Source organism: Mrakia frigida (assembly GCF_051309035.1).
Source record: "Mrakia frigida strain ATCC 22029 unplaced genomic scaffold BDY24scaffold_10, whole genome shotgun sequence".
NCBI lineage: Eukaryota > Fungi > Basidiomycota > Tremellomycetes > Cystofilobasidiales > Mrakiaceae > Mrakia > Mrakia frigida.
The window spans coordinates 422647-448884 of NW_027481271.1; the positions used below are offsets into that span (position 1 = coordinate 422647).

General features: G+C 54.0%; 8 protein-coding genes across 8 annotated transcripts; 5 read left to right on the forward strand and 3 right to left on the reverse strand.

The window, feature by feature from the left end:
* Positions 1 to 253: 253 nt before the first annotated feature.
* BDY24DRAFT_414024 (uncharacterized protein) lies at positions 254 to 1931 on the forward strand (the record flags this gene model as incomplete). Its single annotated transcript, XM_076643255.1, has 5 exons — positions 254 to 355; positions 597 to 707; positions 796 to 1152; positions 1250 to 1393; positions 1488 to 1931. 5 exons carry the CDS (start codon positions 254 to 256, stop codon positions 1929 to 1931), a joined length of 1158 nt encoding a protein of 385 aa, XP_076497984.1.
* A 463-nt stretch (positions 1932 to 2394) lies between these two features.
* On the forward strand, positions 2395 to 7334 carry KAP120 (karyopherin KAP120; the record flags this gene model as incomplete). Its single annotated transcript, XM_076643256.1, has 26 exons — positions 2395 to 2506; positions 2624 to 2738; positions 2836 to 2970; positions 3042 to 3344; positions 3446 to 3518; positions 3584 to 3745; positions 3823 to 3940; positions 4010 to 4108; positions 4182 to 4336; positions 4411 to 4438; positions 4511 to 4585; positions 4660 to 4813; positions 4877 to 4918; positions 4987 to 5125; positions 5199 to 5324; positions 5396 to 5422; positions 5494 to 5616; positions 5695 to 5766; positions 5834 to 6028; positions 6093 to 6164; positions 6223 to 6295; positions 6373 to 6545; positions 6638 to 6782; positions 6884 to 6999; positions 7101 to 7201; positions 7292 to 7334. The coding sequence occupies 26 exons, from the start codon at positions 2395 to 2397 to the stop codon at positions 7332 to 7334; spliced, it is 2976 nt and encodes a 991-aa protein (XP_076497985.1).
* BDY24DRAFT_19383 (uncharacterized protein) lies at positions 7270 to 8638 on the reverse strand. Its single transcript, XM_076636413.1, has 4 exons — positions 8611 to 8638; positions 8330 to 8503; positions 7804 to 8238; positions 7270 to 7692 (listed from the first exon to the last, which is right to left on the reverse strand). The coding sequence occupies exons 2-4, from the start codon at positions 8356 to 8358 to the stop codon at positions 7416 to 7418; spliced, it is 741 nt and encodes a 246-aa protein (XP_076497986.1). The 5' UTR covers positions 8359 to 8503; positions 8611 to 8638; the 3' UTR covers positions 7270 to 7415.
* A 104-nt stretch (positions 8639 to 8742) lies between these two features.
* BDY24DRAFT_19480 (Afadin and alpha-actinin-binding-domain-containing protein) lies at positions 8743 to 11878 on the reverse strand. Its single transcript, XM_076636421.1, has 10 exons — positions 11365 to 11878; positions 11099 to 11261; positions 10817 to 10962; positions 10637 to 10742; positions 10377 to 10529; positions 10128 to 10277; positions 9793 to 10054; positions 9636 to 9690; positions 9411 to 9549; positions 8743 to 9329 (listed from the first exon to the last, which is right to left on the reverse strand). The coding sequence occupies exons 1-10, from the start codon at positions 11451 to 11453 to the stop codon at positions 8871 to 8873; spliced, it is 1722 nt and encodes a 573-aa protein (XP_076497987.1). The 5' UTR covers positions 11454 to 11878; the 3' UTR covers positions 8743 to 8870.
* A 67-nt stretch (positions 11879 to 11945) lies between these two features.
* On the forward strand, positions 11946 to 13549 carry BDY24DRAFT_440285 (uncharacterized protein). Its single transcript, XM_076644507.1, has 8 exons — positions 11946 to 12081; positions 12160 to 12217; positions 12290 to 12388; positions 12464 to 12661; positions 12742 to 12806; positions 12864 to 13025; positions 13102 to 13164; positions 13247 to 13549. The coding sequence occupies exons 1-8, from the start codon at positions 11992 to 11994 to the stop codon at positions 13388 to 13390; spliced, it is 879 nt and encodes a 292-aa protein (XP_076497988.1). The 5' UTR covers positions 11946 to 11991; the 3' UTR covers positions 13391 to 13549.
* Positions 13550 to 13571: 22 nt separating this feature from the next.
* On the reverse strand, positions 13572 to 15762 carry BDY24DRAFT_434100 (ribose-phosphate diphosphokinase). The gene is made up of 9 exons (XM_076644141.1): positions 15653 to 15762; positions 15454 to 15550; positions 15324 to 15363; positions 15127 to 15250; positions 14788 to 14930; positions 14358 to 14703; positions 14159 to 14267; positions 13892 to 14072; positions 13572 to 13795 (listed from the first exon to the last, which is right to left on the reverse strand). Exons 2-9 carry the CDS (start codon positions 15485 to 15487, stop codon positions 13765 to 13767), a joined length of 1008 nt encoding a protein of 335 aa, XP_076497989.1. The 5' UTR covers positions 15488 to 15550; positions 15653 to 15762; the 3' UTR covers positions 13572 to 13764.
* BDY24DRAFT_384710 (translation initiation factor 2A) lies at positions 15763 to 18968 on the forward strand. Its single transcript, XM_076639852.1, has 12 exons — positions 15763 to 15904; positions 16040 to 16109; positions 16223 to 16294; positions 16385 to 16500; positions 16614 to 16716; positions 16842 to 17163; positions 17280 to 17460; positions 17527 to 17766; positions 17854 to 17954; positions 18074 to 18562; positions 18647 to 18726; positions 18801 to 18968. The coding sequence occupies exons 1-12, from the start codon at positions 15874 to 15876 to the stop codon at positions 18841 to 18843; spliced, it is 1848 nt and encodes a 615-aa protein (XP_076497990.1). The 5' UTR covers positions 15763 to 15873; the 3' UTR covers positions 18844 to 18968.
* Positions 18969 to 19854: 886 nt separating this feature from the next.
* Positions 19855 to 24411, forward strand: DNM1 (dynamin-related GTPase DNM1). Its single transcript, XM_076639853.1, has 23 exons — positions 19855 to 19911; positions 19972 to 20010; positions 20100 to 20115; positions 20219 to 20259; positions 20332 to 20365; positions 20497 to 20557; positions 20644 to 20774; positions 20845 to 20931; positions 21020 to 21029; positions 21130 to 21144; positions 21218 to 21231; positions 21310 to 21350; positions 21414 to 21756; positions 21861 to 21986; positions 22060 to 22097; positions 22177 to 22498; positions 22586 to 22727; positions 22813 to 23336; positions 23408 to 23494; positions 23575 to 23705; positions 23779 to 23785; positions 23876 to 24033; positions 24111 to 24411. Exons 1-23 carry the CDS (start codon positions 19868 to 19870, stop codon positions 24139 to 24141), a joined length of 2442 nt encoding a protein of 813 aa, XP_076497991.1. The 5' UTR covers positions 19855 to 19867; the 3' UTR covers positions 24142 to 24411.
* Positions 24412 to 26238: the final 1827 nt, after the last annotated feature.

Here is a 26238-nt window from a genome sequence, read left to right on the forward strand (position 1 = left end):
ACGCAGCCGCGACACCTCCGCGCACTATTTAAGCTCAAGTCCAATGTGACTCTCATCTTCCTTTCCGATCAAGCAGCCAAGCGTGAGTCTCGAAAAAATCTTTCTTCTGATACAGACGCCGGAGGAGATCGAACGCTGCGCCGGTTGACTCTTTCTGCTTTCCTTCTTTCTTTCCCCTCTCTTCCCGTTTCCACTCTGGACCTCCAACCACTACCTACCTCCAACACCCTCCTTCAAGTCTTCAAGCAGCATCATGGCGTACTTCAACCGTGTCAGCAGCCACCAGCATCAGTACGTCGCGCGTCATCAACAGATGTGGACGAACGCGTCGGGTGGGGGAGCAGCGGCTTTCCAGGTCAGTTCTTTCCCTTCTTGTTGCGTCTCTTGGATCGATTCGGGGTGGTAGAAGTATAGGGGACTATGTTCGACGTTCGATGGAAGGGTGAAGTCGAGATGGAAGGGTTTCTTGACGTCCGTGGAGGACACTCGCGTCGTTGTTCGAACGAGTCCTCCCGCACCTGTTCACACCTTGTATCGTTCTGTTTTCAAGCTTGAAGGAGGGATCATGCTGACTTTTGGTCCCTTCGCCTCTTCAGGTCGTTTACCCTGCTCATTACCCATACGGCCAGCACTACCAGAAGCAGCGAGGCAACGGCTTCGACTCCTTCCCCTACCAAGCTTTCCCTCTCTCTCCTCCTGCTTCATGGGTGAGCTCCTTCCGTCTTTTTTTCTCTCGACTTTCTGAAGGTTAACCTGACTCTGATACCTTTCTCGTCTTCGAACTCCTTCTCTCAGACCGGATCTCCTCCCCTCCTCGCCCCCGCAACCCTGTACTCAAGCTCTACAATTCTCGCTCCTCCTCCTCCTCCTCGACGAACATTCACTCGCCCTCGTCCTGCTCTCAACAACAAGAGCCGATCCTCATCTTACTCCTCGACGTCTTCTTCGGCGCCGACGGATCCTTCGGACCCTAGCTACCACCTCTGGCACCTCCATCCTCCCCTTCGACACTCGGCAGAGACAGCCATCGAGGCTCTCGAGGTCGAAGGGATTAGACCCTTGGGAGCGCACATGGGATGTTGGAGAGTCTACGATGATGAGGTCAACGTACAGTGCAAGGTGAACGAGGAGGGAGTCAGAGCTCCGGCGGCGGTTCGTTCTCTTTCTCTCCCTTTCTTCCTTCGCTTCTCTTCTTTCCTTGTTAGAGATTCTAACCTACTCTTGCTCCTTTGCTTCTTCTCTCTCACAGCTCCGAGCCGTCAAGCGCTCCAGGCAAATCCTCGCCGAGAGGATGGTGAGGGACCGATCCGACTCGTCCAAGTTAGCCGTCGCGTCCAAGGAGGAAAAGAAGCACGGAGGTTGCTGGCACTGTCTCGCGGAAAGAGTTTATCTGGTGAGTCGGACTATCGTTTCGTTTCGTCTCGCCTTCGTCGCGTCTTCGAAAGAGTGCGCTGACTCTCTTGCCCTCTCCCCTTTCCGTTTGACAGGCTCACGGAGACACCAACCCCCTCTCTCATCCTCACCTCGACCTCGCTGGTGAAGATTTCGCCATCGCACCTCGAGTCGTCAACTCCCCTCATCTCCCTCGCCACCTCCTCGCTCTCGACCTCTTAGGATTCGCCATCTCGCCCCTCTTCCGAAAGGAACTCGCCCTCGAGCGTCCTTGCACCTTCTGCAAACCTCTCACGACTCCTCTGCCTCCCGCTCTCCCCATCCGAACCCTCCCTACCCGTCCCGTCTCGTTCGACGCCGGACTCACCTTCGCCTCTCTCGCTCGACCTCTTCCCGTCGTTCCTCAAGTCTACCACCACCTCCAGCACGAACCGAGGCAAGCGTCTCAGGCCAGATACGACCCTAGGGCTCAAGCCATCGAACAGAGGTTCCCCATCGTCGTCCACGGACCCCAAGTTTTCTGGGTCAGGGTTAACTGAGACGGAGGGATGGGCCGACGCGTTTCTTTACTTTGTTGTTCGTTTTGTTGTTTCCTTTCGATTAGTGTTCTTCCTTTTCATTCTTTCTCGATATTTTTGTGTGTGTTTCCTTCTCTATCTGTGTCTGGTCTCGTTTCTGTATCGTAGCAGCTCTGTGTGTTTGCTCGCTCGACTTGAGTCTTTCGTCCTTCGCTTTCACGCGTCGTCTCGATTGAGATTCGTCTTGCCCCTTTCCTTTGGGTTTCCTTTCGTTTTTTATTTCTCTGACTTTGTTAGAATCTGCTACGTACATTAATTACGATGCTCTGGTGTCGACTTTCTCCTTCGAGGAAAGTATAGAAGCGAGAGCGCGTGTCAAAGATCGTCTCTCCTCGACTCAGCCCTTTGGAAGGGAGGAGGAGGAGGAGTTGAGCTCGAAGATGAAAGGGAAGTGCCTCAACCCACCACCCTCTCCTTCTCCCCAATGTCGGATGTTCACTCTCTCATCAAGCTCCTCTCCACTCTAGCGAATCCTTCCACTCCTGATGCTCTCACCAAAGGCACCGCTCGACTGCAGCAGTTCTACACAAGTCCAGGTCAGCTCGCACCTCTTCCCCCCTTCCTTCCTTCTCTCCCCTCTTTCTCTCTCCGTTGCCCTGCCATACTCTCCGTTTCGTCGAAGCTGAAGTTTGGAACGTCTCTGTGCTCTACAGGCTTTTACAACAACCTCCATCAGATCGCCTTCAGCACTGAGGTTCCTAGGGATACGAGGGTTCTCGCTGGGTTGTGCTTGAAGAACGAAATGCTGGTCAGATGGCGAGGGAAGACGTGAGCATCTATCTCTTCATGATCTAGATGAGCTCGAGAGCTTCTCTGACGAGCTGGAGCTCTATACTGACGAACCTTTCATCTTCCCCTGTATCAGCGTTTTGTCAGAGGAAGAGAAGGTCGAGATCCGCTCTCGACTGTTGAGCTTCCTTGAAGAAACCGACCCTTCCATCGCTCAAGTCCAGTTTTTCATCCTGTCAAAAGTCAGCAGACTCGATTTCCCAAGAGCTTGGTGAGTTCCTTATCCTCTCATCTCGCTCTGAGCTGTCTAGCAGCTGATCTCCTCGTTCTTTCATCGAACAGGCCCGACCTAATGCAACGACTCGTCGACGTCCTCGTTCCCTCAGCAAACTCACGAATCGCTTCAGCTTCCACTGCCGTCTCAGCTACTTCCCCAGATCGGATCGTCCTCCGGAACTGTCTCTGGTGTCTGAACAGAGTCGTCAAGGAGTGGGCGAGCTTCAAGCTGCCGCTGGGGACGAAAGTGATGGGAGAGTTCGTTCAGCTTTTGATCCCCATCTTGCTGCCGTTGTTGGGAGCTTTGGTGGATCTGCCGCACGATGTGGATATTCCTGAGGATACAGAGTCGGCTATGTTGTGTTTCAAGTGAGTTTCATTCGTGTCAAGGGCGTTGTAGAGGGAGGAAGAACGAGCTTCGACGGAAGGAAGGAGCTGAATGTTGAGCTCGCTTCGTTCTTCGTTTTCAGGATCGTCTCGAGACTTTCGGTTTGGGAATGGGCCAAACCTGCTCCTCAACGTTTACCAGATGCTGCTGAGAGGGTGAGTATTCCATACTCCCTTCGACTTCTGGAAAATAGTGCTGACACGATCTCTTTCTCCTCCAGATCACCAACGTCTTCCAAATCACGACCTCTCACCTCACTTCCGTCATCTCCACTCGTTCTTCCCTCCTCTCCCACCTTCGGACATCGCAAACCCCCTCTGGAGGTCGGCTGATGCTGAAGTATCTCTCGAAACACGTTGGAGCTCTGATCAAGCACATTCGCGTGAGTTCTCTTCGTCGACCACCTCCTCAGCCCGAGTTCTGACGGCCTCCTCGTTTTGCCCCTGCTCGCCTTCACAGCGACTCGAAGATACCAACCCTAAAGGATTCTCGTCGATACCAGGAGCCAACGAGGTCGTGCTGCAGCTTTGGGGAAACGTGAAGGCTACTCTCGGAAACAGCAGTTACGATTCTTCAGGTGAGACGCGTCGAGCTTCCACCGCCTCCTCTCGTCCCTCGTTTCTGACTCTGCTTTCTCTTCGAGCAGCCGATCAAGAAACCTCCGACTTCCCAGAACGATGGATCATCCTCTCCCTTCTCGTCTTCAAGGATCTCCTTCCCATATGGACGGCGATCCATCCTCAAGGTCAGTCGTCCCACCTCCCTCTCATCGTCGAGCTCTCGCTGATCTCCTTCCTTCTTGCCTCTTCTTTTCCCAGTCCTCGAAGTTCCTTTGATCTCGGAAGCCTTCGCTCTCGTCACCGAAAGGATGCTGCTTCTTACTGCCGCGGATATGGAATTGCTGGCGGACGATAGCGAGGAGTGGGTGATCGCAGAGACGGCTCAGAACGAGCAGTGGACGTACAACCTTCGAGTGAGTTGTTTTCTCCTGCACTGAGGCCTACTACGGACCCCGAAGCTGATTCTCGCCTTCTTTGATCTTTGCAGGCTTGTGGAGAGCGTCTGCTCATGGCTCGTGGGTCTCGTCCCTCGTTCTTCTCCCTCGAGACCTTTACTGACGACTTTTTTCTTTTCCTTGTCTCGTCAGTCAACAACGCTTGCCGAAACCGAACAGATCAAATCATGCAGCATCTCATGCAGGCGAAACTCGTCGAGGCTATGTGTGAGCTCTCCCACTTTGCTCGTTTTCTTCTCCTCGTCGCGTCGAGATTGACGTGTTGTTGTTCGTCTCGACAGCCACGCCCATCGTCGACGAGGACTCCCTTCGACGGAAAGAAGCCGTTTACACTGCTTCTGGTCGGCTGGCTCGTTCGTTGGTCGAGAACCAAACCATTCCTCTGGATCAGTTCCTCGCTGCTTTGGCTGGAGAAGCGAAGTCGTCGAGTCCTGAGTGAGTCGACCCGTCACGACGGTGGGAGCTGGAGTCGACGCTGAACTCTTTTTTTCTTTGCAGTCATCGAGTCCTCAAACGAAGGATCGCCTGGCTCGTTGGAGAGTGAGTCTCGTCTTTCACCATCTCGTTTTCGTTCGCCTCGAGCTGACCTTCCACCTTTCTCCGACCAGGCTCGTCGACGCTCACGAGGACCTCGCCAGCGGACCTCTTCCTTGGGAACTCTTGCTTGGTCTCGTTCAAGATCATGGAGAGAGCTCGGACGTTGGTGTTCGTTTGACCGCTTGTACGGCGTTGAAGCAGGCGATGGACGTAAGTTTCAATTCGCCTTGTCGTCCTCCTCTCCGACGCGATGCTGAACTCGTTCGTATGTTCCTCCCCGCAGCTTTGGGAGATGGAAGCTTCGTGCTTTAAGGAATACATTCCTCGGATCACCGACGGCCTGATGGTTCTGCTGTTGGACGAGCTGCAGCTGCTTGATGGGAAGCGACGAGTGTTGGACGCTTTGGAGGTTCGTCGTCTCTCCTGGCCCGCTCACGTCTCGAACTCCCGATCACGAGTACTGATCTTGTCTTTTTACAGGTGATGATCGAACGAGTTGGAGAAGACGTGAGTGCTTTGGCGATTCGAACCGCCCTCGACGAAGAAACTCATCCTTCGTGCTTCTTCTGCGCTCTCAGATCGTCCCTCTTCTCACTCAGATATCCGATTGCGTGCCTCAACTTTGGGAGAGAGCTTCGAATCAAGAGGGAGAGTGGCTCTTCAAGTCGTCGCTGCTGTCGCTGGTCACAAAGATGGTCGATGTACGCGTCTTTCTGTGTCCTCGTCTTCTCCTTCTTTCGTCTCGCCTTCTGACCATGCTTCTTCCCTCAATCTCACAGGCTGCCAAGACGGAAGCGAACCGACTCTGTCCTCTCTGTGTTGGACTTCTCGGGGAGTCTCTTCAGGGAACGGTTCGTCGTCCTCTTCGTTCTCATCCCGTCTCTCGACGCTGACTCCTTCCTTTCCGTTTCACTCCAGGCCAAGCTTCATCTCGAGGAGGATGGTCTCATTCTCTGGCAATCCCTCGTGCGGAACGCTTCGGTTCTCGAACCTCAACTCATCGAGCTCGCTTCAGTCGCCATCGGACAGCTCTCGTCGGATCCAGATTCGTTGTCGAGGTCCCTCGCCATCGTCGACTCGTACGCGTTGATTTGTGGTGTTGAGCTCTACCAGGTCAGTTTCCTTCCTGTTTACTCCTTCGACTGGAGTTCTGACGCTTTCCTCCTTGTTCCTACAGACCTTTGCATCCCAGCTCGCCGAGGCTTTCAAGGCCATCTTCTTCACTTCGACTCCCTCGGATGCTGTCGACGTGAGTTCTCTTCCCTCTTCATCCTGCTTTCGATAGCTGACTCGGTCTTCTCCCTCAGATCATCACCTCCATCGCTCTTCACATCGACATCGTCCCCGTCTCCTCCTGGGGTCCAGCCTTCGTCTCCTCGGGTTCGCGCTCGAATCTCCCTCCCGTCCTTCCTCACCCTCCTCACCGCTGACTCTCTTCCTCTTTCCTCCCCCGCCAGGTCTCATCTCCAAAATCTTCACCGACGCCAACCTCGCCAACGTCGGAGCCAAACTCCCTCCCTACTCGTCCCTCTTTGCGAAAATGATCCTCGCCGACCCTGCGACCTTCCTCGACCTCCTCGGAGCGGCGGGAGTGCAGAAGAGCGCGTTCCTCGATTTCTGGTGGGCGGCGGTGAGTTCTTCGTTTCCTTCGTTTTTCTACTAACGCTTCGATGACAAGACGGAAGCTGATCAAGGTTTTCGCTTTTTGCTTTCCCCCACAAGTTCGACCGAATCGCCTCCCCCTCGATCCGGAAACGAGTCGCTCTGGCTTCCGCCAGCTTGTGCTCGACGGGAGACGACGAGGTCTTGCAGAGGTTTGCTGGAGAGTTTGTGAACCTGTTCATCGACGTTCTGGCGGAGCTGAAAGGTGAGTTTTCCAAAAACACTCTCTCTCGCATCGATCGACTCAGCTCGAACCCCGAACGGACTGACTTGGAGCTTTTCATTTTCTCTCTCGCGCTCTCGCAGAACAATCTGAAGAGGGAGGAGATCGCGTCGACATCAAGCTCCTTTGGAAGCGAAACAACGACGCTCCTGATATGGGAGATAGCGAGGGAACCGCTGAGGGTACGAGGAGGAAAGCGGTGAGTCTGTCTCGAGCATCTTTCGTCGGTAGTCGTCTCTCGAGAGGAAGACCGAACTGACTCTCGTGTTGTTTTTTTCGTTTTCCTCTCTGTCCCAAAAGCTCTTCGAGACGGACCCCGTCTACACGGCCAGCCTGAAGGAGTTCCTTCGAGTCAAGCTCGCTCAGACTCCCGGACTTTCGAGCTACGTTGATGTTGCAGAGTGAGTTTTTTCTCAACCTCCCTCACTTGGAAAGACTCGAGAAACGGAAGCTGACCTCTTCGTCGACGCGTCGTTCTTTCCTTTTCCCAGTCCCGCCTTTGTCGAACTCCAAGGCTATCTCGCTTCCGCTTAGCTTAGCTTAGCTTTAATCTCCTCCCATCTCGTCTCTCTTTCCAATACCCCAATTCTTCTCTGTAGAACCACCCTTAGATCATCATGCCACCTCCACGTCGAACGTCCCCTCAAACCTCCGTTCCCTCTCCCTCCTCCCTCGCACAGGCTGCTGACCCGTCTCGTCGTCCAACTCCCACACGTCTCGCTCGACAAACACAAACTCTCCGTCGTGCGTGACGAGCAGGAGGCTGAGGAGGCGGGTGCCGTACCATCGAGGAGGAGCGGTGGAGTCAGGCGAGGTGGGGAAGACGAAGGGAGGGATGGTGGGTGTGAGGGAGAGGGGGAATCGGAGGGAAGGGGAGGGAGGAGAGGAGGTGCTTTTTTTGTGGAAGGAGAGATGGAAAAACGGAAAGAATGAGCGCGTGAGAGAAAAGAAGAGCGAAGAGAACGAAGAAAGAGAAAAGAGAGGAAAGCGAAACGGAACCAACCTCATCATCCCCTCCATCTCGTCCAACCATTTTTCTTCCTCCCAACCTCCAGGTTCTTCCCCTTCCTTCTCCAACAACCCTTTCAACGTTCGTTTACAGCTCTCCACCTTCTCCCACGGATCGAGCAACACCGAGTTGGACATGCCTCCGACTCCTCCTCCTCCTCCTTGATCGCTCGTCGTCGGCGGTAAACGAGTCGGTCCAGCGGCAGCGGTTCGGTTCGAGAGATACCATGCTTCCGGTTCCGAGGTTGATGGTTGGGGGAAGAGGGAGAAGAGAAGGAGGTTGAACCCTGCGTAGGTTGAAGCGGAAAGGGAGAGGGTCGAGAGGTACGATGAAGGATCAGATGGCGGCGAGGTTGAAAGGAAGTCCTTCAAGAGAGAACCTCGAGTTGAAGCTGGGGTCGGAACAGGAGGAGGTTCGGTGAAGTTGGTTCTAGAGCGGGTGGGTATAGAAACAGGGAAAGAGAGTGAGGCGAAAGACGGAAACGCGACGACTCGACTCAAACGAAGGGTAACGAGCTCACAAAACGCCCAACTTCCCCCTTCTGTCCATCCCGAACCAGAGTCCTCCTCCCACCTCGTCCCTCCCTGAGAGGACCTGCCAGTCTGCTTTACTCGTGGGGTTGAGGGCTGAGTCCCGGAAGGTCGCAGGGGAGGTCGGACGAGAGAGGAACTCGTCTCGGTTGGTGGCGAGGATGCTGCAGGGAGGTCAGCTTCTCGCCCTCGGAAAAGATATCAGGAAGAACGTTTGCTCACAGACGATACTTGGGGTGGGAGTTGAGAGCGTAGATGACGATGCACATACTGAGAGAACGAGGGAAAGGGGTGGGAGGGGAGGGCGTTGGGAGGGAAGGGAGGAGGAAGGAAGGGAGAAGTGCGAGCTCAACGCTTTCGTCCCTTCCCTTCCTTTCTTCTTCTTCGCAAAGATTCTCGAAAAGAAAAAGAAAAAAAAATCGCATCGACTCGCCCCAGAACAGCAGTAAGAATAGAAAACTCGAGGCATTAAAGGAAACAACCTATCCGAAAATAATCTAGAACCCCCCCAAAAACTCAGCCCTCCTTCCCTCATCTCCTCGTCTCGGGCCCTCCTCCTCCTCCCAACCGCCTCCTCGGACTCCCCAGCGGGAACCTCACCTTCCTCGCCGTAGCAGGCGACCCCCCACCACCCCCTCCTCCCGCTCTCCTTGGAGAAGAAGCGACCCTTTCCATCCTCGTGGCCGTTGCGTCCCCATCTTCCTCGTCGTCGTCCTCCTCGTCGACGCGTGCGTGGTTGGGTTCCGAAAACACCTCTCGGGCTTTGCCTTTGGCGTTGGCTGAACGAGGAGGTTTGAGAGCTGAGCGGAGGAGGTTGGATGACGAAGAGGAGGCGTGGTGCAGATGTTGATGGTGTTGAGGTTTGGGTCGCTGGGGAGTGTGCGCGGAGGAAGAAGAGGAGGGCTGAGGTTGAGGCGTGGGAGGAAGACCGTTGAGCATCAGGTCGAGTTGATGGGCTCGTTTCTCTTCGAAGAAGGCTATGCGTTGGACCTGTGGAAGCGGGAACGGAGGATGGAGAGTCAGCGGGACGAAGGAAAAGGGTAAAGAAGAAAGGACGAGTTGTGGGCTGACCTCCATCTCGGATCGTTCCCGTCCCAGAACGACGGCTGCTTCGGTGAACTTTCGACGTTCCTCCTCGAGCGCTTCCCGCTGACGAGCTAGGAGAGCGGTGATCTCGTCGTGGTCGTCCGTGGAGGAAGAGGGAGCGAATCTGGAGGGGGGCGAAAAGAATCGGGGGTCAGATTTCAATCCAATCCGAGGAGATGTAGGTTGGACGACGACGCCGTGAAAACTCACGAAGGAAGAACAGGAGCAGGTTCAGGCTGAGCATCGAGAAGTTCTTCCAGTCGAGCTAAAAAAAAAAAAAAAGAGCCAGAAGAACCAAGAGAGTCAAGATCAGCATCGATCGAGACGCGTCTAGGCTTCAAAAGTCGTTTCCAACTACTCGACTCACCAACTTCCGCCCCGAGCTGATCCACCTGCTTCTTCGCCTCGGTCAACTGAATCCTCTCATCCTCCATCTCCTCCTCTCTATCCCTCTCTCCAACCTTCAACTTCCTCTCGACCTCCCACGTCTCCCTCGCCAACCGCTCCAGGAGAGCCATGATCTTTTTCTGAGCTTCCGTCGCGTGGGAGGTGATGGTTGCTGAGGAGGAGGAAGAGGGAGAGGTGATGCTGGGTTCGAAGAGGGAGGCGGAGGTGATTCGTTCGGGATGCTGGAAAGGGGAGCGAAAGGAGGAGAGTCAGCCGACGGGACGCGGGAGAGAAGAGGGAAGAGAGCGGACGCACATCGTCTTTGGCCTTCGAGATCGAAACGATTGCGCTCTGAAGTCCGTTGGTGATTCGAAGGAGGATCCGACGGAAGGCATCGTTCTCTTCGATGAGGCGAGAGCGGGATTCTTCGAGGTCGGAGAGAGCGAGGTTGGCGATCCCGGGAGACTGGAAGATGGAACGACGAACGCGTTCGAAGGAAGGACGGGATCAGCCCTGAGTTCGACGCGAAAGGAAGGAACAACAGAGAATGATCTTAAAGCTCACCTCAACAGCCCTGAATCCAGATCCAGACCCAGTCCCAGAGTTAACGCAGGTCAGGCCTGATCTCGACGTGATCAACTTGGACTGATCGTTGACGAGCTTCTGCCATCGTTCCAGAGTTCGAGCAGTCTCGGCTTCCCGTCGTTTGGTGTCGACCTGTAATACCAACGCATCAAGAGGTTAGCAGATGAGCGAAAGATACGTGACGAAGGAGGGAAGGAAAGGCAAAAAGGGAGGGGGAAGGAAGGGAAGAGCGAGCTCACCTGAGCTTGATTCCTCACGAAAGCCAGAGCGGTTCTAGCTTTGGAAGCCTCGTCCCTGGACCTCTTGTGAGCTTCCTGCTCCAGCTTCAAAGCAGCTTGGGCGTCCCTGAAGCGTACCAACCATTAAAGAGCTCAATCAGCGAAAAGGAGAAGAGGGAAGGAGAGAGGGCTTGAACGAACTTGAGCTGAGACTTTGCTGCCTGCTCCTTCCTCTCTGCTCCCGCCGCCTCCTCCGCAACAGCTTTATGTTTCTTGATGAGAAGCTCGTAGTCGTAGCTCAGAGTGCGATGGGTTGTTGAAAGGGTTTCGAGACGAGTGAGGTCGTCCTGCGAAGGAGGGGAGCACAACAGATCGAGAGGTCAGCTCCGTTCGCTCCTTCCCTTCGTCTTCCTTCCTTCTCGCTGACCTCCACCTGATCACAATCCAGCTCGAGAAGCCGTCGAAAGGATATATGGAACTCACCACTCTCTGTTGTAGCATAGCAAACAAGCATCGAAGGACGTTGTCCTGGTCCTTTGGTCTCAGCTCCGAGAGATTAATCCCTTTGCGAGTGTAGCCATGAGCGATGAGTTGGGAGTTGATATAGAGTAACGAAGAGATGGGTGATTCAATAGTGGTGTTGGGGCTGTAGGTAATGAGGCAGGAGAGGTGGATGGGAGCAGGATCAGCTCGACGAGAAGGAAGGAAGGGAGGGAAGCTCGAGTCGAGCTCAGAAGGGTCCGACTCACGATCCAGCAGAAGCTCCAAAGGGAGAGTTGGAAATTGAGAAAGAATACTGCTGGAACTTGCTTGCTGAGGGAGTAGAGGGAGCAGGCATCTCGCTGGATGCGAACGGGGTGGAAGGGAGGGAGGGAGGAAGGGAAGGAGTCGGAGGGGAAGGAAAAGAGAGAGAGCGAGCTTGATTTTGTTTTGAAAGGGGTCGCGTCGCGTCAAGGAAGGTCAAGGAGCGTCCTTCCTCTCTCACCGAGGAGAGATGTCCGAGATGTTGTCAGCATAGCGACAGGAGCTATCAAATAGACTTGTAAATATCGACTCAGACTTCCTTCGCTTCCGACCTCCTCTGCCCGGCCGGTTTTCACTGTCGACTTCTCGCTTCTTGTTTCTCTAGTTGCGGACAGACTCTCGCAGCAAGACTTCATTGACTGATAGCACTGCTTGATCCTGTGACACTCAGCGTGAGTATAAGCGAGCTAGATTATCGGTTCCCGCGTCGCGTCGGCTGCTTATTTCGAGCGTCGGCAGCGACGTCGCTTTCAGGACCGCTCAAAGGCTGGAAATCTTCCCTTCAGTTTTTCTTCCTCATCAACCACGACCAAGCTTCCATCCCTCAACTTCACATCGTTCCAATCTCAACAATGTCCTCAGACGCAGGCTTTGCTACTCTCATCCTCGGAGGGATCCCCGTCTCGAAAGACCTCGCTCCCTCCATCATCTTTTGCGTTTTGGTGAGCTCTCAGCCCATTAAAGAACATGCGACCAGCAGAGTAGGCTGATGCGACTCTTAATTTATATATCCTTTCTAGTATGGGATCCTCGGAGCTCTTTGGGTCTACAGAATGGTGAAGAAAGAGACTCGGTCGCGTGCGTCGAAGTTTCGTTTCTTCCCTCTTTCTTCCTGTGCTGACTTCTCACTCTCTTCCCTTTACTCTACAGTCCTCATCTTGAAACCAGGGATTTTCGTCCAAATCCGTATCGTAACTCTCGCTATCCGAGCCTACATGTCGCAAGGAAACTACGCGACAGGTCTCTTCAGTGCGTTTTCCCGCTTCACTGGAGCTTTTCGCCTCACGTCCTCTGACATTCCTAATACCTGACTTGACTTCACAGTTGTCGAGCTCATCTTCCTGACCGTCGGTGTCATCGCGATCCTGGACCCTCTCATCCAATGCTTCAACAGTCACATCCATCCTTTCCAACCCTCCGACGCTGCTGAATCCTCCGAGAACGCCAACAGGAACTGGCTCGAGCACGTAGCCAACATCCTAAGACTCCTTGTCCTGGCTGTCTTGGTGACTGGTATCGTCAGTAAGTCTCGATTCGACTTTCTTGTTCGTTCGACGCGTTCGAACAAACGCGTCGCTGACCTCCCTCCCTTTTTCTTCCAGCCGGTTCATTGTCCTCCGGAGCCATCTCAGATCCCAATGGAAGCGGAGCTCAGACCGTACACACTGTGAGCATCTCTACTCGATCTCATCCTCGGATCTCGCTGAACTTGTTTCGTTTCCAGCTCCGAACAGTCAACTACATTCTTTCCCTCGTCATCCTCGTCGTCCTCATCGCTGCTACAGTCTACGCTCAGCGTCGTTACCCAGCTCATCTCGACCAGAACAAATCCCTCTTTATCATCCTCACGTCGCTCGTTCTTGTGGTGCCCAGCGCGTACAAAATCGTGCACTTCTTTTGTTTCTCCTCTCCTCTTCCTTTTCCCTCACTGACTTCGAATCTCGTCTTTCGTTCTTTTCCAGGCGACTCTCGACTGGGCCGACCCATCCTCCTGGGCCCACTCCTCTTCAGCGTTCTTCGTTCTCGTGAGTTCGCCTCCTCGTCTCTCCCTCTTTCTTTTTGCTCACTGACGCGTTCTCCTTTCTTCGTTTGATGTTGCTTCCCCAGGTCATCACCTTCGAGTTCATCGCCACTGCTCTCCTTCTCATCTTCCCTACGACGATCATGTTCCCGAGCGAGAAGGCTCGGAAGCGAATCCAGGACAAGGAGGCGGCGATGGGATTGCGGTTGGACGAGAGTTACAGGAAGTAGAATCGTTTAGGATGCTTCGAGTAGTAATATAGAGACACCATAGGACCGTTGCAGATGTTTATGGTTCGAAATGAGTGTATATGCGCGATGCATGATCTTCGAAAGGTTCTTGATTCTCGACGCGTCGCGTCTCGTTCCCTCTTTCATCTCGACAGCCTGAGTTCTCGAGCAGAGTAGTCAGCTCGTTGACGCTCTTTCGACGAGCCTGTTTCATCAACAGAAGGTAGCGAGGGAAAAAGAAAGAAAGAAAGAAAGAAAGAAAGAAAAGAGAAGAAAGAGCGAGATCAAGGTTGATCTGCTCGAGAAAGAGAGAGACAAGAAGAGTTTACAAGAGTACAAAAAAGAAACGAGACCAAGCCCCAGAGCAGTTTAAGCTACCATCCATGTTCCGAGAAGAGGAGGGAGCTGCAGCCGAACGAAGGCACAGAGGAAGAACGAAGTCAGCGAGAGAGCTTTGAAACGGAAAGGTCGAGTCGAAGAAAGGGACGCAGAAGTACTCACATCGACTCTCCGTTATGCGTACGACGAATGGACTCGGCGATGGTCGACGAGATATCCACGGTGTCGAACATGTCGTTGGTGCACTCTTCGGATCGACCGGTCTGAGGGAGGGTGTTGGTGACGACGAGTCGTTTTATGGGGAGGGTTTGGAGGGTAGCCATCGAGGTGGAGGAGAGAAGACCTGTGAGAAACGAAAGAGGGGGAGAGTGAGTAAAGGGAGAGGAAGCTGGGAGGGAAGAGAAAGGCGAAAGACGGGTAAGAACGAACCGTGAGCGACGAGAGCCCAAACTTCACGAGCACCGTTCTCGTTCAAGACCTGAGCGGCAAGACCGATGGTTCGTCCGGTGTCGATCAGATCGTCGATGAGGATGGCGACCTGCGAAGCGAAGGGGCAGACGAGGAAAGAAACGGTCAGAAATCGCGACCTCGCCCCTCCCGAACCCTCCTTCCCTCTCTGAAAACTCACCTTTCCCCGAACATCTCCGACCAAAAGCTCCATCTTGTCGTCCTTCCTCTTCTCCTCACCCTCTCCAACCTCAGGCTGATCCCTCTCCCTCTTCCTGTTGATGAGAGCGAAATCGAGGTTGAGTCTGTCGGCGAGAGCGGTCGCTCGTTTCGCTCCTCCCGCGTCGGGGGAGACGATGATGGCGTTCTGCCAGTCTGGGATGGTAGACTTGATGTATCGAACCATGATGGGTTCCGAGAAGAGGTTGTCGACGGGGATGTCGAAGAAACCCTGGATCTGAGAGGCGTGGAGGTCCATGGTGATAACGTGGTCGGCTCCGGCGACGGTGATGAGGTTGGCGATGAGCCTGAAGGAAGAGAGAAGAGGTTTAAAGAGAGAAGAGGTTGAGGCTCGAGAGAGAAACAGGACTGGATAGGTAGGAGATACGAACTTGGCAGTAATGGGAGCTCTGGACTTGTCCTTCTTGTCCTGTCGAGCGTAAGGGTAGCAAGGAATGACGGCGGTGATCCTTCGAGCGGACGCGGTCTTGCAGGCTGAGATCAAGATGAGGAGCTCCATCAAGTGATCATTGACCTACCGAGCATCAAGAAGAGTAGAAGCCAAGTCAGTTTATGAGCGCGAGAAGCTTCAGATAAGGAAGACTGAGAAGCTGAGGCGACGGACGAGTTTGACCCGAGGCGAGCTCGAGCTCCTCCTTCCCTCCTTCCTTCACCCATCTCCTCCCCTTTTTCGCGCTCGAGAGTAAAAATAATGATTCTGCAAGACTCACGGATGGTGGTGAAGGGCTCTGAATGATGAAGACGTCCTCGTCTCGAACCGACTCGTGAATCCTGACTCCAATCTCTTGATCTGCGAACTTGGTGCACTGGCTCGAGGTGAGAGGGATTCCGAGCCTGAGAGAGAGGTTGAAACAGACAGTCAGAAGCTCGTTCTTTCGCGAGTATCATGTAGAGACGTGTAGCGTACCTCTCAGCGACAGCCTGAGCGAGCTCAGGGTGGGAGTTTCCTGAGAAAAGAGAGGTAAAGAAGGGAAGGGAAGGTTCAGCTGAAGTCCGAGCTCGCCATTCCTTCTCTGAGCGAGAGAACGAGGGCTAACCTGTCAGAAGTCGGATGGCGTTTCCGTTGTGCATGTTGAGGTAGGTCCGGGAAGGGGTAGGAAGTGGTGAAGGGGTTGGAGGGAGGACGGGTCCGAGCTGAAGGAAGGACAGATATTTCGAAGGAGAGTGGTTGAACGAGGAGGAGGCAGGGTCAGCTTGGAGGCTCTTGTGAAGCCCGAGTCGACAGCAGGAACTCACGACTAGTCGAGAGAAGGTGAAGAGGAGATGGAAGAGGAGGTCTGGACAAAGTGTAGGATTTTGGTCGTGATGGTTAGAAGGGAGGAAGAAGAAGGTCGAGGCTGAAAAGTGACTGTGCGAGAGGAAGAGGGCAGCCTCACCCTCTCCAGCTCTCTGCTCCTCCTCACGAACCACGACGTACCCGTTTAGACCAAAGAAGCAGCAGCTCTCCCTCTCCCACTATGGCAGCAGCACCTTCAAACCAGTACGCTCGTAAGTGAAACCTCCCTGTTTCAATCGCTCCAGAGGAAGAACGGTTGAGCTAACGACCTCGACTCTCCTTCCTCTCTCTCTCTCATCTCGTCCTTCCCTTTCTTTCCCTCCTCTCCCTTCTTCTCTCTTCTACAGTTCGTGCCCAGAAGTCTTTGGCCCTCGTCGAAGCTTGTCCTTCCTACACCGCTACTGAAGGTTTCAAAGCGTACGTCCCTCTCCCTCTCAGCCTCTCCTCCTCTCTCTCGACTCAATCAAAAACCACGTCGCCTCCTCTCGTTCGCGACGAAAGCTGACCTTTCTGTTCTTCGTTTCTTCCAGTCCTGAGGTTCACACTCGTCAAATTCAGTACTCTCCCACAGGAGAGCTCTTTGCTTACGTTCTTCCTACTTCGTGAGTGTCCCAAACCCAGCCAGCTCTGTCCGTCGAGCTCAATCGAAGGGAAGGAATCGAGCTGACCCCTCCCTCCTTCTTTCTTTGCAGCGTTACCATCGTCAAGAGCGAGACCGGAGAGCTCTTCAGGGAGCTGGCTGTCGTTGGAGCCGTAGAGATCACCTTCTCGCCCAAGGGAACCTACCTCAGCACGTGGGAGCGGTATGGTGAGTCCATGAAACAAAGGAGGGAAGGAAGCAGCCTTCGAGCCAGCTCCTTCCTTTGGATCCTCCCGTCTTTCAATCAGCTCCTCAAGCTGACCTGACTTCTCTACTTGCAGTGAAACCTGAGGATCCTAACGCTCAGCACAACAACCTTCGAATCTTCTCGACCGCTACCGGAGAGGAGGTCATGGCTTTCACCAACAAGTCGCAGGAGAACTGGTGCGTTTGATGAGCTCTCCTTCCTTCCTCTCCCTCCCTTCCTTCGACGACCTCTCCCGCCTTCCACAACCGATCTCGAGCTCTCTCCTCTTACAAGAAGCTAACTAACGTGCTTTTCTCTCCAGGCACCCCGCTTTCCCTCCTTCAGAATCCTACCTTATTCGACAATCCGGTTCGGAAATCCTCCTCTTCTCCGGAGCTTCCCTCGCTCCCAAGGTCGCTCCCGTTTCGCGGTTCAGGGTTGAGGGACTCAAGGGAGTCTGGGTCGGTGGAGGATCAGAGGGAGAGGGTGTCGCCGTCTTTGTTGGAGAGAAGAACGGAGCTCCTGCGACGATGAGCTTGTACTCGGTTCAGACCTTGAGCGGGTCTTCGCCCGTCGCGACTGCTACCAAGGCCTTCTTCAAGGCTGACAAGGTTACCGTCAAGTGGAACCCTGCTGGATCGATGGTGAGTCGTACACCTTCTTGCTCTAGCTAAAGAGTCAACGGTCGTTGGTGAATTCGAAGTCGAGAGCTCGCAGCTCACACCTCGCCTCGACGCTTCCTCTCCTTCTCTCCTTGCAGGCTCTTTTCCTCACCACCACGGACGTCGATCAGACCAACAAGTCCTACTACGGAGAGACCAACCTCTACCTGGTCGCCCTTCGAGGTGGCTTCGAGTGCCGAGTCGCTCTCGACAAGGAGGGACCCGTTCACGACTTCGCCTGGGCTCCCAACTCGAAGGAGTTCGGAGTCGTCTACGGATGTAGGTTTCCCTTTCTCGTCTATGCTCTCGTCATCTCTCACATGCTGACTCTTCTCTCTCGTGTAGACATGCCCGCCAAGACCGTCCTCTTCGACACCAAAGCCAACCCTTCGCACGACCTTGGACTCTCCCCTCGAAACTTCCTCTCCTACCAGCCTCAATCGCGTCTCCTCCTCGTCGCCGGTTTCGGAAACCTCAGTGGTCACATCGACGTTTGGGATCGAAAGGCCATGAAGAAGGTTGCCGACATTCGAGCTCCCAACGCTAGTACCTGCGAGTGGAGTCCCTGTGGAAAGTACATCATGAGTGAGTTTTCGACGCGTCCTTTTTCCTCCTTTCGACGAGAAGTTCGAAGTCCCTGATTTCTTCTCGTTCTTTCTTTCTTTCTTTCAGCTGCTACGCTGAGCCCAAGGCTGAGAGTCGACAACGGATACAAGGTCTGGTGGTGCGCTGGAGGTCTTCTGCATCAGGACATGATCGCTGATCTGTATCAGGTTCGTTCTCTTTCTCGTCTCTCCTTCCCTTCCTCTACTCCTCTCTCGCCCGTTCCCTTCCCCACCAACTAACATCTCTTTCTTCCTCCCCTTCCCCAATCTCCTCCTCCTCAAATCAGGCGATCTGGCGACCCTCCTCCCTCTCCTCCAACCCTCCCTTCCCCGCCGTCATCCCTCCCGCTCCCGCTCCCTCCGCCTCCGTCTCCTCCCTCCCTCCTCAAGCTCCGGCCCCCATCGCCGCCGGAGCCTACCGACCACCAGGAGCTCGAGGAACCGCCACTCCCATCCATTTCCTGCGAGAAGATCAAGGAGGTCTTCCTTCCTCGTCGTCGTCGAACGGAGGTCCCGCTCCTTCGGTGTACGCTGTGAGAGGTCAGCAGAAGGGACGAGCTCCTCCTGGGAGTGCGCCGAGGGAGGAGGGAGAGAACGGAAGGAACGGGAACGCGAAGACGAAGGGGAAGAAGGATCGTAGAGGTGGGGCGAAGAGGGGAGAGTCGGAGGAGCAACTGCTGGCTGTTGCCGCTCCTGTGGTGGTCGAGGTGGTGCCTGAGGTAGTGCCTGAGAGTGCGGATCCTGTGGCGAAGAAGATTAGGAATTTGTTGAAGAAGGTACGTGCTAGCTTTTCTCTTTTCCTTCGATTCAAGCTCGAAACGACCGCTGACTCTCGTCTTTCGTTGCGTCGTCTTGAACAGCTCAAAGCCATCGACGAACTCAAGGAGAAGCTCGCAAAGGGAGAGAAGCTCGAGGCTACTCAGGTGCTGAAGATCAAGAAGTGAGTACCCTTCCTTTATCCAATGCTCGCCTCGCTCGGACGCGTCCTGACTCGTTTGGTTTTGTCTTCTGCAGCGAGGGAGGGATCCGTTCGGAGTTGGCTTCGCTCGAGGGCTGAGTGGGAGGACTGAACGAAGGGAAAGAACACAGAGAATCGGGGATGAAGGTTAGAGAGAGGGCTTTTGTATCAACTGCATTTTTCGTTTTCGTTTTGGAGCATGGATATATGTGCTTTTCGAAGAAGGAGGACAATTGAGAGGGGAGAAGGGAGGGAGGGAAGGGGAGAGAGGACGAGCAAGGTTCGTTTAGGGACGAGTGAGGGATGCGAATATATAATCTCGCAGCAGGAGAGTGAGAGGGCAGATGAAATGTCGAGATTGAAGGTGAAGATCGAGAGCGAAGGAACGAGGGAGTTCGGAGGGACGACGCGTTTCTTTCGAACGACGAAGGAGCGTCCCACTGTCCCCATTCTTTTCTTGCGTCGGAGAAAAACGTGAAAGTTAGCCATCTTATCCATCTCCAACCCAAGAACCGACCCTACTTGACTCGAACCTTCCTCCTCTCGAAACCTTCGACGGCGGCGTCCTTCACCAACTCGGCTTGAAGCAGAACTGCTTGTGTCTCTTCCAGTCCGCTCCTTGATGTTCTGGAAGTAGAAGGAGAGGTAAAGGAGCGTCAGAAGATCCGATCTCGAGAGGAAGAAAGGAGAGAAGAGAACTCTTCGAGCAGTAGCGGAAGGCGATCCTGTTTGGAGGGAGAAATTGCGAGCGAGCCTGAGAAGATTCTCGATTTCTGTTCGCATAGTTTCCACTCTCTATACGAAGCTGTTCCCACTCTGCAATTCATGTGCTGCTGGAGAGAAAAAAGTTCAAGGGAGCTTCTTGCCGGGGAGACGCTCAAGCGTCCCTCCCTTTCAGCTGCCTCGAGTTGACCCCAACGTCGACCTCGCCTTCCACCCTACCCTCGTCGCCCCTTCCCTCTTTCGCGACTTCTCCCTTCATCGCCACCTTCTCCCACTCATCGAGCAGCCAGCCAGATTTTGCTCTCGTCCTCGCAGCTCTTCCCTCGGACCCCTCTTTGATCTCGAACTCAAGACCAACTCCTCTTCCCTCCTTCCTCCTCCCTCCCCTCTCTCTCACTCGATGGCCATGGACGGAGATCTCATTCAGCTTGTAAACAGGCTTCAGTGAGTAGACTATCCTTCGGTCGATCCCTACACGATACTGAGGTTTCTCTTGCTTTCCAGGGATACTTTCAATGCGATTGGAGGTGATGTCGTCGACCTGTGAGCTCCTCTCCCTTCCCTCCCTTCGCTCTTGCGTTCCTCCCTCGTCGCTCTCGTGACTGATTTCAGTTCCATTTTCTACCACAAAGGCCTCAGATCGTAGTCGTACGTCTCTTCTCCCCTCCTGCCTTCAAGTCTCTATACTTTTCTCTCGAGAGCTAACCTTCTCCTTCGCATCTCCCGCTTCGCTTCCTCCTCCTTCGTTCAGGTTGGATCTCAGTCGTCTGGAAAGTCCTCAGTCTTGGAAACGTGAGCTCAAGTTCCTTTCTCCCCTCAGCACTCTTCTCGAGCTGATTCACTCTCTCTCTCCCATGTATGCAGCATCGTCGGACGAGACTTCCTTCCCAGAGGACAGGTCAGTTTGACCGAAGCTCTCAACCCCCTCCTCCCCTCTCTTTCCTCTGACAACAGAGCAACTCATCTTTCGAGAACTCCTCATCGCTAAACTTCTTCCCTTTCCTTTATCCTCCATCTTCTGAACTCTAGGGAATCGTCACTCGTCGACCTCTCGTTCTTCAACTCGTTCACACCCCGTCATCAGAGCACAGTGGGTCCTCCTTCCCTCCCGCCCTCTCTGCGTTCGCTCGCTCGTCTCCTTCTAAGCTGACCTCGCTCTCGTCTACTCTCCTACAGAGGGTCAAACTCTCAGTGACTCAGGAACAGACTATGCCGAATTCCTTCACCTGAGCAAGAGGTTCACCGACTTTGAGGAGATTCGAAAAGAGATCGAGAACGAGACGTTCAGGGTTGCCGGTCAGAACAAGGTCAGTCTCAGCCCTTCCTGGCGCACACTTTGAATTATACGAGCTGACTAAAGGTCGTACTGTATTGTAGGGAGTCTCGAAACTGCCAATTCACCTCAAAATCTACGGGTCGGGAGTCCTGGACTTGACGTTGGTCGATTTGCCTGGGTTGACCAAGGTGAGCTCGGTTATCCTCCCGCTGCTTCAATTTTCTTCCGAGAGTATCGAGACACGAGCTGACCTTCTAATGTTGGTGTTGTATACAGATTCCTGTCGGTGAGTTTGCAGAAGAAGGAGGAAGGAGGGCGAGCTGGACGATGGAAGGAGGAGAGAGCTGACCTCTGACCTTTGCGTTGTTTCCTTCCCTTCACTCTAGGCGATCAACCTACTGGTGAGCCTTCTTCCCGCTCTTCTCTTTCAGCACAGGCGGGTACTGAACCTGACACTTACCTCTCTTCTCCCAGATATCGAACGGCAGGTGAGCTTCGACTCTCCTCCGCTCTCCGCTCGTCCTCCCTCCGAACCTCGCTGATCAGCTCGTCCTCTCCGCCTGCAGATTCGAAACCTCGTCACCGACTACATCTCCAAACCCAACTCGTGAGCCATCTTCCTCTGATGTGTATACCTTCCGAATCTAACCCTTTTTTTCTTCAATCGCAGCGTCATCCTCGCCGTCTCGCCAGCCAACGTCGACCTCGCCAACTCGGATTCCCTCAAGCTCGCTCGTTCCGTTGATCCTCGAGGCCTTCGAACCATCGGAGTCCTCACCAAGCTCGATCTCATGGACGCTGGAACCAACGCTTCCGATATCCTCTCCGGTCGAGTCTACCCTCTCAAACTCGGCTTCATCGGAATCGTCAATCGATCTCAGCAGGACATCAACTCCAACCTTCCCATGGCCGACGCGATGAAGAACGAGGAGGAGTTCTTCTCTAGACATGCTGCCTACAGGACGATGGCTCACAAGTGCGGAACTAGATACTTGGCCAAGACGCTCAACCAGGTTCGTCTGCATTCTCTTCTCGTTGTTTGAGTCGGGATTGGTCGGAAAGCTCGAGAGCGAGGACTGACTTTGAGGTCGTTTCTTTTTGGCTGCTGTGGGAGTAGGTGCTCATGAACCATATCCGAGAGAAGCTTCCCGATATGAAGGCTCGTCTCAACACTCTCATGGGTCAGACTCAGCAGGAACTCGACGCGTTCGGAGACGCGACCTTCCTCGGAGAGCAGCACAGGGTTCGTTCCTTTTCGTCTTTCTTTTAACTCCACCTTGAACAGTAACCTGACTTTTATCTCCTCTGATATCCAGGGATCCCTCATCATCAACCTGATGAACAACTTCGCTCGGTTCGTTCGCACCTCGTCTTCTTCGTTCGGCGTCTCGATCCTGACGCGTTCGACTCCTCTCCTCTTTCTCTTTCTACAGAGACTTCATTTCCGCCATCGACGGAACTTCTCTCGACATATCGACCAAGGAGCTGTGCGGAGGAGCTCGGATCTACTACATCTTCCACGACGTTTTCGGACGAGCTCTCGAGAGCATCGACCCAGCCAACAACCTCTCGACCCAGGACATCCGGACAGCCATTCGAAACTCGACTGGTCCTCGGCCAAGTCTCTTCGTTCCTGAGGTAGCCTTCGACTTGCTGGTCAAGCCTCAGATCAAGCTGTTGGAGGCTCCTAGTTTGCGATGCGTCGAGCTGGTCTACGAGGAGTTGATGAGGTTGCTGCACACGACTAGCTCGCCTGTGAGTCTCGATCTTCTTCCTTTCTCCTTGAAGTTGACGAGGAGCTGATCTTTTCTACTTCGTTCGATCCTGGTTCGATTTTATCAGGAGCTGCTTCGATACCCTCGACTTCACTCTCGACTCGTCGAAGTCGTGTCGGAACTCCTTCGAGAGCGTCTCGGTCCCACTTCCGCCTACACCACCAGTCTCATCTCCATCCAAACCGCTTACATCAACACCAACCACCCAGGTGAGCCTCGAATCTCGAACTCGTTCCATTCTTTCCCCTCTCGTCTAGTCTGACGCGTCCCCACGTCCTTTTCCCTCTTATCCAGCCTTTGTCGCCGGATCCGCCGAGATCGCTCGAGAAGGCAGCCAGAAGCAGAGCCAAAAACATCACATGCCTCCTTCCTCCAATGGCTCTCGGAACGACGAGGACGACGAAGGATCCCTCGAGCTCGACATGGACGAGGTCATGATCAACGGTTTGACCTCCGGCAACCCTCAACGAGAAGGTCGCTCCGTCTCAAGCACCGTCCACGACCGAGGAGGCAAGGCCAACGCCAGCAAAACCTCTCCAGCAGCCCCAGGAGTCAACCACAACCCTTCCCACGCTCACCGAGCCAACCACCATTCCGAGCGATCCTCGTCGAAACGTCACGAAGCTCCCTCAGCGTCGACGTCGGGTCAGCCCCAGTCGGGAGCGAGGGACTCGTTCTTGAACTACTTCTTCGGAGGACAGCCTGGATCGGAGAACGCTGGTCCTAGCTCGGTACTTGGTGGGATGGATGGTGCGAGTGGCCAGTTTAGAGCGGGAGGGAACGGTGGAAGGACGGATTATTTGCCGGATCTGTCGAAGGTGAGTCGAATCGAGTCCTCTTTCTTCCTACCTTGTTCTGACTTTCTTCTCGATCGGTCTTACGTTCAAAGGGAGAGGGTAGACTTGCTGGAAGGAGAGGACTGGAAGGAAGTGGTGCGGCTTTCGACATGAAGAGCTTGTCGAAGCATCTCGATCCTGTCAGTCGTCCCGTTCCCTCTTTTCCTTCTCGTTTCGAGCCTTGAATCTGACCGAGCTATGTATTCTTCCCTTTCTTCAGACACCTACAAACCCCGAGCAACCTCAACTCTCGGCCAGGGAGGAGATGGAGACGGCTCTCATTCGATCTTTGATCTCGTCGTACTTCTCGATCGTGAGGCAGACGATCCAGGATCTGGTGCCCAAGGCTTGGTGAATACTTCTTTTCTTCCTCTCCTTCCCTAAGCTCTTACTGATCGCCTATATTCTGATCCTCCTCGAACAGCATGCACGTTAGTCACGGTCTCTCCGACGCCTCTCCTCTCCTCTCTCTCCTTCTTCGTTTCTGACTCGTCTCCTCTTCCTTTCTCTTTCCCGTTCAGCTCCTCGTCAACTTCTCTCGGGAGACGATCCAGTCTCGTCTGGTTACGAGCCTGTACAAGCCCGATCTGTTCGCGGAGCTTCTGTACGAGGACGAGGCTTTGGTCAACGAGAGGACGAGGGTGAAGGCTCTCCTCGACGCGTACAAGGAAGCGTTCAGGTGCGTCTCTCCCTCTCTCTTTCTCGTCCATGTATTCTCCCTTGACTGACGACTCTCACTCGTTTCTCTTCCTGCAGGGTTCTTTCCGAGGTCACCAACAAGTCCTAAACGACGCTCTCTCCTTCTCTCCTGATCGATTTCTACTTTTGGCTCCCTCTCCCTCCTTTTGCTTCCTTTCGGTCCACGCTCTTGCTTTCCCCTTTCTCTTTCTTCTCTACAAGGCTTTTCACGAGTATATCATCTGCAACCTTCTTCCCTGGCTTCGCTCTCTTCTAATCTGGAAAATCCTAGAGGGGGCTTCTCCTCGACCGTCCAAGCCCTCGCTGCGAGATCTCGGCCTGAAACGAAACGGGACAGCCTCTCCTTCCTTTCGCTCTCAACAACCACAAGCACCCGACACTACTTTCCAAACACACCCAGACCCACTCAACCCCTTCAAACTTCACACTTCAACAGATGTCCGCTAAAGATGTGAGTCTCCTGGTAGAGCTCTGAAGCGAGCAAGGAAAGCTGAACTGACCTCCTCCACTCCTCTCTCCCCCTCCGTCTAGTACTGTGAGCTCGACTCTCCCTTCTCCACGCCTCTAGCCCTCAAACCTACATCCTGACTTCCTCTTTCCTATCAGACGGAAACCAGCAGCAGCAGCAGTACCCTGTTCGTTCCGCTCTCTCTGTCTCTCTCCCTCCCTCCGAGCTCGAAGGTTGACCTCTTCCTTCCTTCTCTCCTCGTCATCCTCCAGCCTCAGGGCCAGCAGCAGTACGGAGGCCAGCAGCAGTACGGTCAGCCTCAGTACGGAGGGCAACAGCAGCAGTACGGTGGGCAGCAGCAGTGTGCGTTTCTTCATCCTCGAAACGTCATCAAGGAAGGAGGGAGGGAAGGAAGGAGAGTCGAGCTGAACTTGTTTGTTTTTGCTTTCATCGTAGACGGAGGCCAGCAGCAACGTCAGTGATTTACTCTCTTAGGAGCCCTCTGAAGGGATGCTGATCCCTCTTCGTCTTCGTCCGGTGCTCGTTTCTTACAGAATAGTGAGTCGATTCGATTCCGAACTCGCTCCTCTTCGACACGAGAGCTGACCTTGTGTTTCGTCTTGCCTTCTTTGTTTCTGGGAATTCTCAGCTACCAACCTCAACCTCCCCCCCAGCAGGTCTACGTTCAGCAGCCTAAGAAGTCGGGAATGGGAGCTGGAGGAGGATGTCTCGCTTGGTGAGTTCGATTCTCGACCGGGAAGGAGGGAAGGCCCCGAGCTCGAAGCTGACTTGGTTTCACCAATTTTTTCGTTGATGGTTCGTCAGCTGGTAAGTTCTCTCACTGTTCTCATAGGTGGTACACGCGGTACACGCTGGAAGGGAGCTTGTGCTGATCGGTTTGCTTCGTCGTTCGTCTTCGTTTCGTGCTCTAGCGCTGCGATGGTACGTCTCTCTCGTTCTCCCCTTTCCGACTCGCCGTCATCTCTTCCAAGAACTCTGGGCTCACTCTGTCTCCTGTCTTGTCTTGTCATACCTCTCCTTCAGCTCTGTTGTTGTTGCGCCGACGATTGCTGTTCGTTTTCCCTTCCTTTTTGCCCTCGTCCTTTCTCTCTCACTGACTCTCCTTTCTCCTTCTCTTTATCGTTCCTTCAGGCGAGATGATGTTCTAAAACGCACACACTATACTCAATACTCTAGCTTGCTAGCTCTCGCCTTTCTAGTCCACACGGTTCGGCTCGAAACCAATCGAACAACACTCCCTCTCACCTCCGCTCTCAACATCTCTCTCTCTCTTACTTACGTTCCTCTTCTTCTTGATCTCTGCTCTCGCTTTGTGTTTGCGTTCTTTTCTTCTCGTGCTTGGTTAATGACATTATTTTCTCTTTTCTTGGAGCGAGAGCGGGAGAGGAAAGGGAGAAGAGACGCGAGTCCCAGATCCTGTCGTTCTCGAAGCCTTAATCTCGAGACTGACGCACGATGATCAGATGTTCGCAGAGAAGATTGACGACTTGCTGAGATGGTGATACAGAGCACGAGGTCGAGAAGCAAGGAGATGAGAGGAGAGAGTCGCGTCGCACTTTCTTCGTGCGCTTGGGACATCCTTTCTTTCATTTATCCGCTGACCACCGCTTCAGTCTCTCATAGTAATAGTAAATTTGATGCGATTGATCTGCTGGGGGCGAGGGAACTTACAAGTCAACTCCTCAACTCGAGACGGAAAGGCTTGAACCGAAACGA